At 35.8% G+C, this 18,096-nt stretch overlaps 1 protein-coding gene across 1 annotated transcript in view; it reads right to left on the bottom strand.

The window, feature by feature from the left end:
• Positions 1–18,096, bottom strand: part of Dmd (dystrophin) — a 2,157,654-nt gene that overhangs the window by 1,429,996 nt on the left and 709,562 nt on the right. The window contains exons 14-15 of the mRNA XM_045140973.1: positions 7,530–7,631; positions 7,300–7,407 (exon numbers count right to left, since the gene is read on the bottom strand). Coding sequence (XP_044996908.1) covers positions 7,300–7,407; positions 7,530–7,631 — 210 coding nt within the window. The remainder of the gene's footprint in view (positions 1–7,299; positions 7,408–7,529; positions 7,632–18,096) is intronic.

Genomic DNA, 18,096 nt, shown 5'->3' with positions numbered 1-18,096 from the left:
TTAACAACAGAGACACATCAAGAAATCCACTCCTGGAGACTTAGCAACACACATTTAAGCAATGAATGGGTCACAGAAGAAATCAAAAAGAAAATTTAAAATTCCTAGAATTGAATGATAATAATAATAAAAAAAAACCTACTGAAACTTATGGAGCACAATGAAGGCAGTCATAGGGGGAAAATCCATAGCCTTATATGCCTTCATTACAAAGACAGAGAGATCCCAAATTAATAACCTGGTGGTCCACCTAAAGGCACTAGAAAAACAAGAATAAACCAACCCTAAGAGTTCCAGACAGAAAAAATTAATCAAGATTAGAGCAGAAATTAATGAATTGAAAACTAAGAAAACAATTAAAACTTTGATGGGACAAAAAGCTGGATCTTTGAAAAAATGAACAAGATTGACAAACTCCTGGCCAAATTGTTAAAGCAAAAAAAAAAAAAAATCCAGGTCCCAAATTAACAAGATCAGAAATGAAAAAAGGAGAGAGCAAAACAGACATCAACAAAATTGGAAGTATCATCACAGTATACTTCTAAAACTTCTACTACACAAAATTAAATAAGCTGGAGGAAATCCTCTCATGCTCATTGATAGGTAGAATTAATATTGTGAAATGGCAATTCTACCAAAAGAAATATAGAGATTTAATACAATACCAATATAAATACTAGTATCATTATTCACAAAGATAGAAAAAAATGATCTTAAAATTCATATGGCATGGCAGAAGGCTTTGGTTATCCAAAAGTATCCTTACAAAAAAAAAATACAAACAAAACATATGAACAAACAAACAAAAAGCCTCTTCCAGTATCACCATACTCAATCTAAAGCTATACTACAGAGCCATAGTGACAAAAACAGTGTACTGGAATAAAAACAGAAACATAGACCAAAGGAACAGAATTGAAAACCCAGACCTTAGGTAAAGGAACTACATTTGCTTGATCTTTGAAAAAGGTGCCAATAATGTAGACTGGAGAAAATACAGCATTTAAACAAGTGGTGTTGAACAAATTGGATGACTGTATGTAGAAAATTGATATTAGACCCACTCTTTGCACCATACACAAAAATCAAGTCAAAATGGTTTAAAGACCTCAATATAACTATTGAAACTCTTCAAAAACTGGAAGAAGAAATAGTAGGTTCTCTCCATGATATAGGGCTTGGAAAAGACTTCCTGAACAAAACCCCAGTAGCTCAGGAAATTGAACAAGCACTCAACCAATGGGATCTCATGAAGCTGAAAAGCTTTTGCACAAATATACCAATTGCAGAGCCAATAGGCTACACACTGAATAGGAAAAAGAAAATTGCTAGCTATACCACTGAGAGAAGCCTAATATCTAGAATCTACAAAGAATTCAAAAAACTAAATAATAAAATAATTGAACAACCCACTCCAAAACTGGGGCAGAGAACTAAATAGGGAGTTCTCAGAATAAGGATTACAAATGGCTATCATACACTTAAGAAAATGCTCAATATCCTTAATAATTAGGAAAATGCTAATTAAAATGGCTATGAGATTCCCTCTTATGCCAATAAGGATAGCAAACATTACAAACTCAAATGAAGGGCTGAAAGAATTGCTTAGCAGTTAAGGCTAAGGACCCAGGTTTGATTCTCCAGGTACCATCTAAGCCAAGTGCACATGGTGGCACATGCATCTGGAGTTCATTTGCAGTGGCTAGAAGCCCTGGCGATCCCATTCTTTCTCTTTCTGTCTCTCTCTTTCTCTCCTTCTCTCTATCCTCAGATAATTATCCCATGTAGTGCTGGAAGGTGCTACATGAGCTACCGAGGGAAAGTGGCCAACATGTGAAGTGCCTATCTCTGAAGTAGACTTAAAATGCTCCCAGAATGTCTCAGGGAATTTTGCAGAGGATGGGGCAGAAAGATTGTTAGAGGCACATATTGGGACATTCTGCAATAAGACATTGACTCTCCCCCACCCCCACCACCATAATGCATGGCACACAATCCCCATGGGGATGACCTGCATCCCCAGTGAGAAAGGCCTCTTCAGAAAAGGGTAAGAGAGGAGGGAATGGATGGTACCAACATGTGTATTTACATACAAAATTTGTCCATATCTAAAAATGTATATAGTTTTATAAAAAGAAGCAAGTTGAGGAAAAGGGTCTGGGATGAAGTATAGGATGGTACCAACATGTGTTGTTTACATACTAAGTATGTCCATGACTAAAAAACAAAAAAAAAAAAAATAAAAACGAAGCAAGTTTTATTCATATCAGAGCTCTCTATAGTTTAATTGTTCCAAATTACTCCAACATAAGAATATGTATTTTACATATCAAATTTATCATATATCTGAGTACTTCTAGAGACATAGTGTTCTGAAATATTCAGGAAGTAAAAGGAACCTTTAGAAAACTTCTATAAGGCTTGTATATTAGAAGGAGTCAAATAATTTACTTTCATAAAACTCAGTATCTGGAACTACCTCCAAGCAGAAGGGAAGCCACAATAAATAAACAAAGCAAACGGAGTCAGTATTACGTGTGGGGAAGAGACAGATTCAACTGTTCTGTAAGACAAGTGTAGACAAGTCCTATCTAGTCAAGGTTACAGGATGAATTGAAATTGCAATGGGATAAATAATTACAGAAGGTCCAGGAAACCATCACCTTTTTCTCATCAGAAGTATGCACCCTAGTATAATGCCAACACTATTTATCTTAGACTAGAGAAATTGAATTCTGTATCTATCTTATCTGTAGTTACCTATCAAAATATAAGAAGTGCTACATTTTATCCTAGTCACCAGTTCTTTTTCTTAAATAGATCAAGTGCAGGGGCTCTCAACTTTAAACTCACATAGAATGCTTATTAAAATACAGATTTCTGAGCCCTACTTGAGTACAATCAAGTCAATAGACCTGGGGATGTCTTAAAATTTTGCATTTTTACAAGGGTCATTGTGATGTTGTAAGTACTGTTCTGAGGATCACAGTTCTATAAATTGTAGAACTTACCTCATAAAGGCATTAGTTTTTACTGCTTATTTATTTAATTACTCATTATTTGGATGTGTATGTGTGTGCACGTGTGGACACCGTGGCCTTTTACCACTGCTGGTGAACACACCCGACACTTGTGTTATTATTATTTTTTTAATGTTTGGATTATGTGAGTGGTTTTGGAATTAGATTCAAGCCTTAAACTGCAATGAGCTCCTTTAACCACTGAGAAATTTTTTCTCCTTTGTTTTTTATTTTATAATCATAAAAATGTGGGTCTGTTATCTTTAGATATAAATCCCACAAACCTATAGGGAATGGAATATCAAACTTATCAGCTAATGTCCCTAAAAAAAAAAAAAAAAGGATTTGGGAAACTCAATTTTTGGTAAAGATAATACTTCACAACAAATTACACTGATTGTTAATAAAAAATTTTTTAGCACATTGAATCTATACCTAAGTATGAAATAAGAATTGGTGGCAGATGGTACCTGTTTTGGATCTCAAATTGTGACATATTTTAATGAACATTAAATTCTTATTCACTGCCTTAGTCAGCAGGGGAATTTTACCTCAAATTCTAGACCAGCTGTCAAGTTTTGTTAATTGGCTTAAACCATCAAATGGTAAGACTGATACAAAACATATTTTCACTTTGTTCACAACGATGGTGACATAATATGAATTTTAATCACATTGAAATATTGTAACGATTATACTATGAGGGAATTTTCATGGTCCTGAGGCTTGGCACATGAACTTTAGAAATGACAGTTCAGAATTACAGTCTCCCCCCCCCCAAGGAATTAGATAATGATGCAAGGGGTTTTAAAATAGCTTCAGAAGCCTCAACCTGAGTTCAGTTATCTGGGAGCTTATTTTAACTCTGAAATTAATATTATACAGTACCTGGAATAAGCCATGCCTATTGTTTCCTTGGTCCTCAATTTCCTCTTCTGAAATAACCTGAGTGGCTGATTGCAAAGAACTTTAGATATATGACTGGATTGGGATTCACTAGGCAGTTTACAAAACTCCTTCTATCTTTGATATATTTGTATTATTCTAGTTCCTAAAAAGAACTTTATCAGTTGGCAAATTCAAGCTAGAATATTCATAATAACTTGTATAAGCTAGCAAAGTTATGAATGTATTATCACATAAATTAAGTATTTAAATATCTAGCATATGAAACTTTCTGGAATAGACTAAACAAATCCTGTCCTTGATGCTTTTAATTGTTTGACTGAGATGCCTCCAGATGAAGACACAAAATATATTTCCTTCCCACTGATTCAGGGAAGGCTCATGATTGCTCTATCCAACCAAGTGGGGGAGCAATAATGTTAAATACAGTTTAAGTCTCACTTGTAGGGTTTTGAGTCCTTTGCCTCTATGTGAAAATTCATGCTAAACTTAAGCTCCTACTATGATTACAGTGAACATGGAAGGGCATGGAAGGGCAGTTTGGTTAATAGCCATAGTCTTCCCAACATCACAACCCAGGTACCTGATAGTATCAATATAACATGACTTTCAGATTTTTCTAGGTTCCAGTCATCTAGAGATTCTAGTTGAGTTTGAGATATTATGAAGTTTATATAAGCTAAATAATTGGCTAATATAATTCATGAAAATAATAAAAATTTAAAAATTCAACAATATATGTGTCATAGTCACTTGAAGAACAAGTTAAGTCTTACATTTTTAATGTTCTAAGGTATACTAAGGTCTCTCTTCCTTGAGATGTCACTAACAGGTCTTATATAGTAAATAATTAACTTTTACTTTGTATGAGTCACTGTCCTGAATACTAAGAATGTGATGGCAAAGAAAGGCAGAGTTCCTATGTTTGCAGAGCACATATCCTATTGAGATTTTTCAATTCCTATTGAGATTAACTACTGAAGAATATGGCTCTGCCTTTGGCCAGAACTATGGCTTGGTTCTTAATCAGAGTACATGACTATACTCTGATAAATTAGTAGTCACTAACATATTTTCAAGGGGGGAAATTCCAAAGACTTTCATGCTTTAGGAATATGAAGAGCAGGCGTTGTTTCCTCTGATCATAATGAAATCTTCCCTAAGCTTTGCAGAAGAGGGTCAGAAAGATTGTAAGAGCCAAAGAGTGGGTAGGAATATCCTGAGGCATGGTTCCCTGCTATCCCATAGGGACTGACTGAGGCCTCCATGACCCCACAGTGACTAACCTAACCTCACTGAAGAGGGCCCCCAGGGCAAGGGGGAGAAGAGGTGACAATTGTGCATAGCCTGTTATATATAAAGTACACACCAGCACAATGGTGGCACACTGTCTTGGTGGGTAACCAATAGTTTTCGGATGGGCTAAGAGATCCACTCAGTGTAAAGGAATCCATATTTGGAATTGCGAATCAGGTCAGTATCCTAGGGAGACAACGATTATGCTCTCTAGTGTCAAGCTCTCACTATTGTTTGGCTAAAAGAGGGGCTACATCCACCAAAATCTCCCTAAATTAATTACACTGATCCAATTTAACCTATGCTGACTTCCCTCTGCATTGGAAAACCTGTTTTTCTTTCTCAGAAGGTAGAGAGACCAGAAGACATAAACTACCCTCACATTTCAGCCAAGGCTCAGGTGAAACCACGGAGGACTTGGGGAACCAAACAAGCAGTGCCAGGGTGAAGGTAACAAAAGCTGAGGATACTCAACACCTACCAAAACAGAAATCCAGACATTTCTAGGAGCTCATCACTGAAGTTGACTTAAAATATCCCCATCAAGGGTTAGGGAGTTTTATAGAGGAGGGGGACAGAAAGATTGTAAAAACAACTTTCAGGGCGTGGTGGCACATGCCTTTAATTCCAGCACTGGGGAGGACTGGAGTGAGTCCAAGGCCACCCTGAGACCACATATAGGATTCCAGGTCAGCCTAGGCCAGAGTGTGACCCTACTTCAAAAAACAAAACAAAACAAAAAAGCTCCCACAACCCATAACTGGCAAACCCTTGGAGAGTACCAGTAAACCCACTAAGGGTTCTTTGCAGAATGGGGGCAGAAAGGAGGGTAAAGAGGGTACCAACACATGATGTATCCATACAAAGTATTTTCTTAATAAAAAGGAAAAAAAGCAAGAGAAAATATATTAATAAAATAAATTAAAGAAAAACTCCTTAAAAATGATCATGAGTATACCAGGGCCTCTTGCTGCTACAATTGTACTCCATATAGATGCATGACCTGGTGCACCTGTCTTTATATGGGTACTGGAAAATAGAACCAGGGCCCACTGACTTTGGAAAGAAGTATTTTTGACCACTGAGATATTTCTCCAGCCCCCAAATTTGGCTTTTTGAATCATATCATTCACAAAAGAATTTTTACTTTAACTTTATCTGATGGTAAAATTTAGCTTGTTGTTATAATAAATGTATATATTATTAAAGCCAGTGAGTCTCAGATACTGATTATCTGGTAAAGTGATACATACTTGAAATATCAAAAAATTTAAATTTAGCTTTAAAGAAATCATCTAACTTAAATATTACAAAAATGCAGACTCAAATATATTCAATTTAGTAAGGTTAAAATATTTTAAATGTAATTTTCTTATATAGTAGCTATTACTAAATATATATCACTATATATTTATATCAGTATGTATACACACACACACACACACACACACATATATATGACTCCTACATTTAGAATATTCTGTTAAAGTTATGATACTAATATTTCTCAACTCATTACAAAAATAATAAAATTCACAGAGTAAGAAGTAAGTGAGGGTATTTTCAATATATGTTATTCCAAAGGAAATCAAAATGTTTTGGTGAACATTTCTCTGGCTTCCTTTTATTGCCAAAGTAATCCCATTCTTAAAATATTAGGCACATATGAGGTACAATGATATTTGATTTCTGTTTGCCAAGCATGCAAAGTCTTTTAGTTATAAGGACAAAGATCTCTTGTACTTCTCATACATCATTTTGACAATCAAATTCAGTCTCTCTGTATAGAAATATTGTGGTTAGGTTATCAGGGAAGGTATATAAATGCATCTTAGTGTTTTATTTGAACTGCATTATTATTATTTTTTTAAATTTTCGCCATAGGTGTACTTAAGACCTGTATAAAACACAATTAGAAAAGTTAAGGAAAGTACTAGTATGCAACCTTTGAATAATCTTTGATCTAAGCAAAAATAATAAACATTTGGTTTAAGACATGCTAGAATACAAAGAATAATGATAATTGTATACATCAATGGGGTTCTTAAAAGATTATGGGAGACTAAAATATACATACAGATATTTTTTGAAGGCTTAATGTCATTTCACTCTGATCCTTAAAACCCGTTGTTTGAATCTTTCTCATTGCATCTTCTTTTTCAGAAAGCCATGTACTAAAAAGGCACTGGAAGAAACCAAAGGATTCCAGATATGAAAAATATTAGATTAACACAGAAGATTTTATTAGTTTTCCAATAAAACCCTTCTCCACATTTTGCTACCAAAATTCCCCCTACAAAGACTTACCTGTTCTTCAGTAAAGCGCTGCCATTTTAGAAGAATATCTTGTAAAAGAGCCCAGCGGTCTTCTGTCCACTTACAGATATTAGCCCATCGATCTCCTAGTACCTGACGAGGTGAGAACCAAAAACATCAGCACATAATTTTAAGTGAATTTAATTAAAAATGGTACAAATGCTTTGTCAAAAGATCTGATTTTGGTTTTGTGTGTATATTAGGAATTATGATAAACACTTCTGCTTTTTCCATATTTTTTTAAAAAAATGTGCCTTTCATTATTATTCAGAATATGTTTCTCTTTCTTGTTCAAATGCAAAGATATTTTAAAGCAATTTGAAGAAAGAAAGGTTTCTCCTAACATAATGAAGATAACATGTAACATGTTTCTCCCTAAGATCCCAACATACACCTTTTAAGGCAATACAAACTCATGAAAAAAAAAAATCTTCTATTGGAATTACTTCTATATAATTATGATCATATAATGTATAGAATTTAGAAATAAAAGGTATTCTTTTTTTCCATAAAGACTTTATATAGCTTATTATAAAAATATTGTGCTGATTACTGGAAAAGTACTGAAACCCTTTAATCTCTATAAACCAAATTATTTAAACCACTCTAGGAAAAAATTATGATATTCTCTGAGTAATAAATGGAATATATTTATTGTGTCCCTCACATATAAGTATATACACTATTTTAATGTATAATGTAAATCAAATTTTTAAAGATGAATATATTCTCATGATTTTATGCAAAATTAATATTTTAAGAAAAATATATTTATTTCAACTATATTCAGTGCAAATCCTAAAATTTAAAATATTTATTACTTTTTTCATAAATAATAACATCATTTTATCATAAGTACTGGATCTTTAAAGATAATTGTCTCTCAAATATGCTTTATTTTCTATAAAATCAGAACTACAATAAGTATGGTAGTTTATATTTGGGAATAATATATCTACTATAAACTTCATCACTCTTTCTCTATTCTTAATATTGTATGTTTAGACTAATCTACTCACTATAAATAAATAAGTATGTGTATATATATATGTGTGTGTGTGTGTGTGTGTGTGTGTGTGTGATTAAAATAATGCAGTATAATTACTGCCATGAAAAAAATATACTTATTTCTAAGTGGATTATGGACATGCATTAAAAATGTTTCAGTTACTAGTACTTACAGAGAAAATTATATTCATAAATAAGCAGTAAGCAATAAAAATTTTACTGTGGTATTAAAGATCATGTACTCATATGCAGCTCAGTCATAAGCAGGTTTTCAGATTTTCCTCAGAAATGTCAATAAAAATGTTATTTCTTGCAACATAATATAAGTTATTTTGTTATTTTTATAGTTTCATTTTTATTAAATTCCTTTTGAATTATGTAAGTATATGGCAGAAGCCATAACACTGAAAAAAATGATACAAGACATCCATAGTCAATGTGCCAATATAAATCAATGAGTTCCACTCTTTTTACCATTTAATTATTACAAACATGTTTCAAGGGTTTTCTAAAACTAATTGAAAGTGTTTGCATGAAATTTAGTGACCCTTCTGTATTCAACGGGTAATATTGCTTATGGTTCAATGTCTAGTAAATATGCCTCAAACAGGATCAAAAAGTATCTCTTAGCAATAAACTACACCATCTACTTAATTAGATAGAATACTTACAAAAGGTCAAAATATAGTACATTTATTATAGCCTATAAACTCTGCTGGATTTGGAATGAAAAGGGGAAAGGGGCAAATTCTGACTATAGCATCAAGATCATGAATGAGAGAAAAAGAAGCATGGCTTCTCAACTGGTAGGATGCCATCTCTATAGTGCTACAGGTAAAACAAAGGGAACATAAAGAAGCAGCGTTTTAAGTGCATAATCCTTCAGAAGAAAAAAATTGTTTTAATGAGTTAGATGGGTCATTGTTCATATGGCCATTTTTAAACTTTCATAATATAAATTGCCTAAAAGTATTCAAAATGTAAAATGTGTAAGAAATAAATTTCACAAATTTTATGTTATACCTTTTCATCATATGAATAAAATCTAAAATACTTACAGTTAAATGTTATTTTAGGTAGATGTTTGATAAACATAGAAAACTCTTTAAGAATGTCATAAGGGTGGGGGAGATGGCTTACCATTTAAGGTGCTTGCCTGAAGACACAGGTAAGATTCCCCAGGACCCACAGGAGCCTGATACACAAGGTGACACATGCATCTGGAGTTCATTTACAATGGTTGGAGGCCCTACTGTGCCCATTTTCTCTATCTGCCTCTTTCATCCTCTCTCTCTCTCATATATATGTGTGTGTGTGTATATATATATATATATATATATATATATATATATATATATATATATTTTTTTTTTTTTTTTTTTTAAGAATGTCATCAAAAGTGTCCTTTGTGCAGAGCATGGTGGCATACACCTTTGATCTCAGCACTTCATTAGTTGAGGTAGCAAGATCTCTGTGAGTTTAAGGCTATCCTGAGACTACATAGTGAATTCTGGGTAAGCTTGAGCTAGAGTGAGTCTCCACCCCCCCGACACACACACAAAGGAAATTCTGGTCAAGATGGTAAGATGGTGTCTGCCTAACCACTTTACACCTCCTTGGGGAAGGAAAGGCAAGACCTTAAGGACTTACAGGGGATTGCAGTCTCTAATAGGCCTCCAGTGGGAGGGTGCAAAGGGACATAAAAGGGAATTGGCTGATTCCCATGTTCCCAGGTAGCCACCAGGTCCCCAATCCCCTCAAGCAGTTGTCCTAGCCATACACCCAGTCTCAGGTTCCTCCTCACTAACTGCAAGCTAGGGGACACAGGCCAGCCTAGTTCCACCTGCTCTGCAATGCATGGGAGATTGATCTGCTCCCCCCACACAGCACCAAAACCCCTTGATGCACCACCCTGCTAAGTCCCTTTCCTATGCCAAAGCCCCTTGCTCCTCAGGCCCATGACAAACTTATTTGCTCCATTGTCCTGCTCACTCCCTTGCCTGCGCCAAAGCCCCTCATTCTTCTGTCCCATGCCAAAAACCCTTGCTCCACCCTGTGCCAAAGACCCACACTCTCCCACCCTACTAAATCCCCCACTGGACCCAAAGCTCCTAGCTCCCCATCCTCCTACCCACACACCCTCCTCCACTCCCCCACCCTGCACCAAAGCTCCTTGCTCCCTTGCCCTGCAACAAAATCCCTCATTCCCCACCCTGAGCCTGAACCCCTGTTCCCTCTGTCCTACATGAAAGACATGCCACTGCCCCCACCCACCTTGACCTCCATCCCACTCTCCCTGCCCCTACACTGTGATGGGCAGACCACAGCACAAAAGGAATAACATGAAAAATCAAATGCAAGTAAATCCAATAAGTTCACCCAGTCCTACCATAGTTGTCTCCAATCAAAATATAGAAGAAACTTTAGGATAAGAATCCCAAAGTGAAGATATGAGCAATGCAACCCTGTCCAAACTAATAGTAGTACTTGCAGAAAAACAACAAAGGACTGATAATCATGTGGATGCTGTCAACACTAGACTAGACCTAGTAGATAAGAAATTGGAAAGGATCCGAAGACAGTCAGATGCTATGAAAGAGAGCCCAAAAAGGGGGGGGGGTGCAAAAATTAGCTGGCTAGCTAAATGAAGACATAAATAAATGCAAAAATGAATTCCAAGAAGCATCAAGAAAATAAGAAAATGATGTGAAAAGGGAATTTGACAGAGGTATGGAATCTGTAAGTAGAAAAGTAGTAGACAATGCAAACATAAGTGAAAAAGCCCAATATTCTATAAAAGCTCTCAATAATAGAGACAGCCATTTGGAGGATAGAAACTCAGACCTGGATAACAAAACAGAAGAAACATTTTGAGGGTTCAAAAGTTTCAATAAGTTCAAAGTGTTCTGTGAACAGAACATGAGAGAACTGTGGGATACCCTTAAACCTCCTAACATTTGGATCACAGGAATACCAGAAGGAGAAGAAACTCAGACCAAAAGCATGGGGAATTATTTAATGAAATTATCAAAGAAAACTTTCTCACTCTCACAAAAGAAAACCCTATCAAGATACAAGAAGCTAACAGAACTCCAAACAGATTGGACCAAAGGAGAAACTCTCCAGAACATATTGTCATTAAGACTCTAAACATTGACAACCAAGAGAAAATCCTAAAAGCAGCTAGGGAAAAAGAGCACATCACATATAACGGTAACCCCATCAGAATTACTTCAGATTTTTCAGTGGAAACCCTGGAAGCCAGAAGGGCCTAGAATGGAACACTGCAAAGTTTAAAAACCTATGGCTTCCAACTCAAACTACACTACCCAGCAAAAGTATCCCTTATAATAGATGGTGTAAGAAAAACCTTCCATGACAAAACTCAGCTTTACAACTATATGAACACAAAACCAAGCCCACAGAGAGTATTTCAGGGACTTCTCCACATAGAAGAGTTAAATAGTCAACTTTAAGTGCCTGCAAGAAGCAGATCACAATAACCAAACTCAAAGAAGGCACAACAAATTTGAAAGTCCATGGAAACACCAAACCAACTAAACCAACACAATATGGCAGGAATCAAATCAAACATCATAGTTATTACTCTAAATATTAATGACCTGAATGCACCCATTAAGAGCCATAAGCTAACAGGGTGGATCAGAAAATTAGATCGCTCAATCTGCTGTCTTCAAGAAACTCACCTCACCACCAAGGACAGACACCTCCTCGGGGTGAAAGGGTGGAAAAATATATTCCAAGCAAATCGGAATAAGAAACAAGCAGGCATAGCTATACTACTATTGGATAAAATAGACTTCAAACCAAAAATAATGAAAAAAGACACAGAAGGCCACTTCCTACATATCAAGGGAATGATCCATCAAGAGGATATTACAATCATAAATTTCTATGCACCAAACACAGGCACACCACAATTTATAAAACAAAACCTACTTGACAATAAAATAGAAATAACAACCAATACCATAATAATTTGAGATTTCAATGCTCCATTATCAGCAATAGATAGATCATGCAAACTTAAAATCAACAGGGAAGTGAGAGAACTCAACAAAACCATAGAACAATTAGACCTAATGGACATCTACAGAAAATTCCATCCCAAAGCCCCAGACTATACATTCTTCTCAGCAGCCCATGTAACCTTCTGTAAAATAGATCATATATTGGGTCACATAGTCTGCCTCCATATACTTAGGAAGATTGACATAATCCCCTACATGATATCATATCACAATGCTGTATTGCTAGAAATTATCAACAAAAGACCCACCAAGAAAATGGTAAGATCACTACATATACAAGTGAAATTGGGAGAATCATCAGGACTTATTTCAAAAATCTCTATCCCACAAAATGGATATTATGAAGGAAATTGATAAATTCCTGGGCATACACTATCTAACAAAGCTAAACTCAGAGCAGATTAATCTTCTATGTGAACCTATCTCACCCATTGAGATTGAAAATGTAATCAAAAACTTCCCCAAAAGGAAGAGTCAAGGACCAGATGGTTTCTCAGCTGAATTCTATCAAACCATCATAGAATAAATGAAACCAATCTTTTTTTTTATACTGTGCCACACAATTAGAGAACAGGGAAAGCACCACAACTCCTTCTATGAAAGTACTATCACCAAAGTACCAAAACTAGGCAGAGATACCACAAGAAAAGAAAACTACCAGCCTACTTCCCTGACGACACAAAGATCCTGAACAAAATCCTCACAAACCGAATCAAACAAAACATCAATAGCATTATCCACTTTGATCAAGTGGGCTTCATCCCAGGAATGTAGGGGTGGTTCACCGTACAGAAATCTCTCAATGTAATATACCACAAAAACTAGGTTAAACACAAAAAACCACTCAATCATTTCAATAGATGAAGGGAAGGCTTTTGACAAAGTACAACATAACTTCATGATCAAAACATTGAAGAGAATTGGCATGGTTATATTTTTTTTTTATCTCAACAGAATAAAGGCTATATAAAAGCTCCTAAAGCCCAAATAATACTTAATGGAAAAAGACTGAAGGCATTGCCATTGAGATTAGGAAGTAGACAGGGGTGTCTACTCTCAGCACTGTTCTTCAATATAGTATTGGAAGTCCTACTCAAGCAATAAGACAAGAGAAAGAAATAAAAGGGATACAATTTGGAAAGAAAGAAGTTTTCTCTGTTCTCAGATGATATGGTTCTGTACATAAGAGATGTAAGAGCCTCCATCCCCAAACAATTAAAGGTGATTAATTCCCTTGGCAAAGTAGCAGGATACAAAATCAATACCTTTTCTATATGCAAATGACAAAGATACAGAGAAAGAAATAAGTGACATTGTCCCATTTTCACTAGCAATAAAAAAATAAAATACCTTGGAATAACATTAACCAAGGAAGTGAAAGATCTATACAATGAAAACATAAAAACACTCATAAAAGAAATTGAGTATTTGAGAAAATGGAAAGACCTCCCATGCTCCTGGATAGGCATAATTAGTATTGTGAAAATGTCAATCCTATCAAAGACTATATACAGATTTAATGCAATAGCAATCAAAATGCCAACATTGTTCTTCACAGAGATGGAAATAATTATCTCAAAATTCATATGTAAAGGCAAAAGGCCTCGGATATCTAGGCATATCCTCAGCAAAAACCAACTCTGGAGGCATCACCATACCTGATCTAAAGGTATTTTATTAAGCCATAGTAATAAAAACATCATGGTACTGGTATAAAAACTGGAATACAGACCAATGGAATGGAATTGAGTACCTGGACTTTGGGTCAAGTAACTATAGCCACTTGATATTTGTCAAAGTCCCCAACAATATTAGCTGGAATGAAAAAAAAAAATAATCTTCAACAAATGGTAATAGACAAATCTGCAAGAAATTGAAACCTGACCCATGCCTCTCACCATGCACAACAATCAAGTCCAAAAGACCTCAGTATAAGACCAGAAACAGAATTGCTACTGGAAGAGAATATAGTAGGAACTTTCCATGAGTTAGGAATGGGAAAAGTCTTCCTGAACAAAACCCCAGTAGCACAGGATCTTAAACAATCACTCACCCAATGGGACCACATGAACCTGAAAATCTTCTTCACAGACAAAAATTAAAAAAAAAAAGCAGAGCCAATAGATTACCCACATAATGGGAGAAAATATTTGCTAAATATCCAGCTGACAGAGGCCTAATCTCTAGAATCTACAAAGAACTCAAAACCTAAACAATAAAAAGTCAAACAACCCACTCACAAAAAGGGGCAAAGAACTGGACAGGGAGTTCTCAGAGGAAGAAATACAATGGAAAACACACACTTAAGAAAATGTTCATCATTCCTAATCATTAGGGAAATTCAAATTAAAACAACTATGAGATTCCACCTTACCCCAATAATATAGAAAACATTAAAAAAAAATCAAATGAAGCCGGGCATGGTGGCGCACGCCTTTAATCCCAGTACTCGGGAGGCAGAGGTAGGAGGATTGCCATGAGTTCAAGGCCACCCTGAGATGACAGAGTTAATTCCAGGTCAGCCTGGACCAGAGTGAGACCCTACCTCGAAAAAAAAAGAAAAATCAAATGAAAATAAATGCTGGTGAGGATGTGGAGAAATAGGAACGCTCCACTGTTGGTGGGAATGTAAGATGGTACAACCACTGTGGAAATCAATGTGGAGACTCATAAAAACGTTCACTCTAGAGTTACCAACAGACCCAGTTATTCCCTTACTGGGCATGTACCCTAAAATCTTCATCCCTCAGTCCAGAGAGATTTACTCAACCATGTTTATAGCTGCTCGCGTAGATCTGGAATCAGCCCAGCTGTCCATCATTAGATGAATGGATAACTAAGATGAGGTATATCTACATGATGGAATCCTACACATCAGTAAGGAAAAATGATACAATGAAATTTGAAGAAAAATGGTCCAACTCGAAACAGATCATTCTCAGTGAACTCACCCAATCACATAAAGAAAATCACTGATAATCTACCTGAGATGCCAACATACCTAGCAAGCATCTCGAGGACCAGACAATAGAGTGGGTGGGGAGAGGGGGAGGGTAAGGGGGTAAAGGGAAAACACAAAACTGGACCCAAACAGCAATGCTACCATAAAATTCTACATCCTAAATGACAGAACAAATGGTTGAACCTTCACCAGGCCCTTAAAGGGAACACCTGAATCACAAGGCTCTGGAGAGGGTATGATGAAGCCTGTCCTTAAACTCCTTCTGTTTCTGTTTCTATCTCTCTGTTTCTTTCTCCCTCTTCTCTCTCTGTATCTTTTATATTACTTGTCTTTTTCTTCTTTCACTCCTTGGGAGCTGATCTGTAACTCCCAATATTAACATGTGGCTATCATCCATAATGAGCTTTTGATCAGAGAGACCTGTGAGGTTTCCTAAAAGAATGACAGATTTCTGTCAGAGTACTTGATGACCCACCAAAGGTTAGTGGTAAGACCCTACTGCTGAAGGCACTATATGCAGTTGACACGTATAATGGAATGACATGTCTGGAAGCTGGAAGAGAGTCAGTCCCCAGACAGTCAGTGCATCTAGTGCCAGAAGGTGCTACATGGGCGACTGGGGAAAAATGACCAATATATGTCCAGGCAACTCATGTTCTTAGCTACTCAGCAGCAAACAACCTGACGTGATGCTCACACAAGTGCAATAGTGGCACATAGGTATGGTGGGAAACCAACTGCTCTTGATTTGGCTAATTGATATGCTCAATGGATCAGAACTCATAGCCGGAACTGGGAAACAAGTCAGAATCATATCCAAAAATGAGCCAGCTCTCCATTATTAAGCTTCCAGCAATAGTGGGCTATAAGAGGGCCTACACATATTACATTATCTCTAAAAAAAAAAAAAAACAAAATAAACAAGGGTTATCCCACTTATCTTGTGCTAACTTTACTCTCCGTTGGAGAATTTGCTTGCCTTTCTTCAGATAGATGTAGATCCTAAGGAGAGAACCACCCCATCATACCTCAAAAGGGCCCCAGTTGAAGCTAAGAATAATTGTGGAGACAAGCAATAGTGCTGTTTTCTTGGTGAACCTTGGTGAAGGTGGTAGACACAGAGAAGAGTCATCTCCTACCAAACCTGATATCCAGAGACACAGAGGTTCATTTGCAGTGGCTAAAGGCCCTGGTGTGCCCATTCTCTCTACCTGCATCTTTTACTCTCTCTTAAAAATAAATAAATAAATAAATAAAATATTTTTTAAAAAAATTGATCAAGTAGTACTGATAGGAGATCAAATGATTTTTTTTAAAAATCACTAAATTAAAGTTTAAACTATTTCTCTAGAGGAAAGTATTGTATATTCAATCAGTGATTCTCTGAGTTCCCATTTGAGTATAGAAATTAAATCCTGGAAGTTATAGAAATAATACGTATATTGCGGAGCTAGGTAAATATTATAAACATAAGTGCAAATTCAATGAGTTATAACATCTCATTCAGTGATAAGAGAAATTAAACACTATTTATATTCTCATTTTGTTTCAGCAGCAAGAAAAGCTAAAGGCCAATTTACCTACTCTAACACATTTTCATGAACTGAATCACAACTCCATTGTCTTCCATGCTCAGAGCTACAACAGGGAGAATTTTTCCCCTCCCATTTATTTCACATCTCATATTGTTATCTAAAACCAAGGACATTTCTAATCTGAATTCTTTTGTTTGGTTGAGTTGCTTTTTCAAAGCACCAGTAAAAAAATGCTCACCAAGAGAACATTTGGATAAAGGAAACTGACATCAATTTGACAAGCCTTGGAGGAAAAACTTAAGCACAGAGATCCTTGAATTTATGGGTGTCTGCAATAGAATTTGAGAGCTCAATTGTTATTCACAGGATTGGCAATAAGAAATAAAATGTTGTCACTTCTTTATAGCCACTAAGGAAGAAATAATCATGAGCCATGGACCACACAATGCAGCATCCAGTAGGCCTTATAAAAGAAATGGTAGCAAGCAATCCACCTCATTTTGGCACAGCTTAGGAGTCAGCAATTTTCTGTGTGATGGACATTGGGAAAAATAACCAATTTATTGATTTTTCACTCATACTGTGTAAGTAACTAAGCAGTTAATAAAAATATAACCAGATCCATCTTATTTGGAAAAATGGAAAACACATCAAGTAATTTATTGAAAGAAATGAAAATTATCAGGCTAGAAATGTGACTGGGTCCTGCTGACTAATGTTTAGCTAAGTCTCTGATTCTGTTCTCAATTTTGCATGTTTTCACAAAACACCTAACTGAAGGTTAATACCGTAAAATGATCCACCTTATACCTCCATTGTCTAACATATGGTCTAGAATAGAAAATGTAGCTGGATTTCTTAAGAAAAACTTATTGGAGGTTTCTCATAAAACATTCTTAGTTCTCTCTAAATGACACTGTTGAAGGAGAATAAGAGCAAGACAGCTTTTACTTATGAATAGGGACAGAGGCCCAAGGAGAACATGGATGTCACCTTACATG

This window comes from Jaculus jaculus, chromosome X (genome assembly GCF_020740685.1).
Source record: "Jaculus jaculus isolate mJacJac1 chromosome X, mJacJac1.mat.Y.cur, whole genome shotgun sequence".
NCBI classification, from domain to species: domain Eukaryota; kingdom Metazoa; phylum Chordata; class Mammalia; order Rodentia; family Dipodidae; genus Jaculus; species Jaculus jaculus.
The sequence above is the reverse complement of the archived record's forward strand: the minus strand, read 5'-3'. Positions and strand labels throughout refer to the sequence as shown.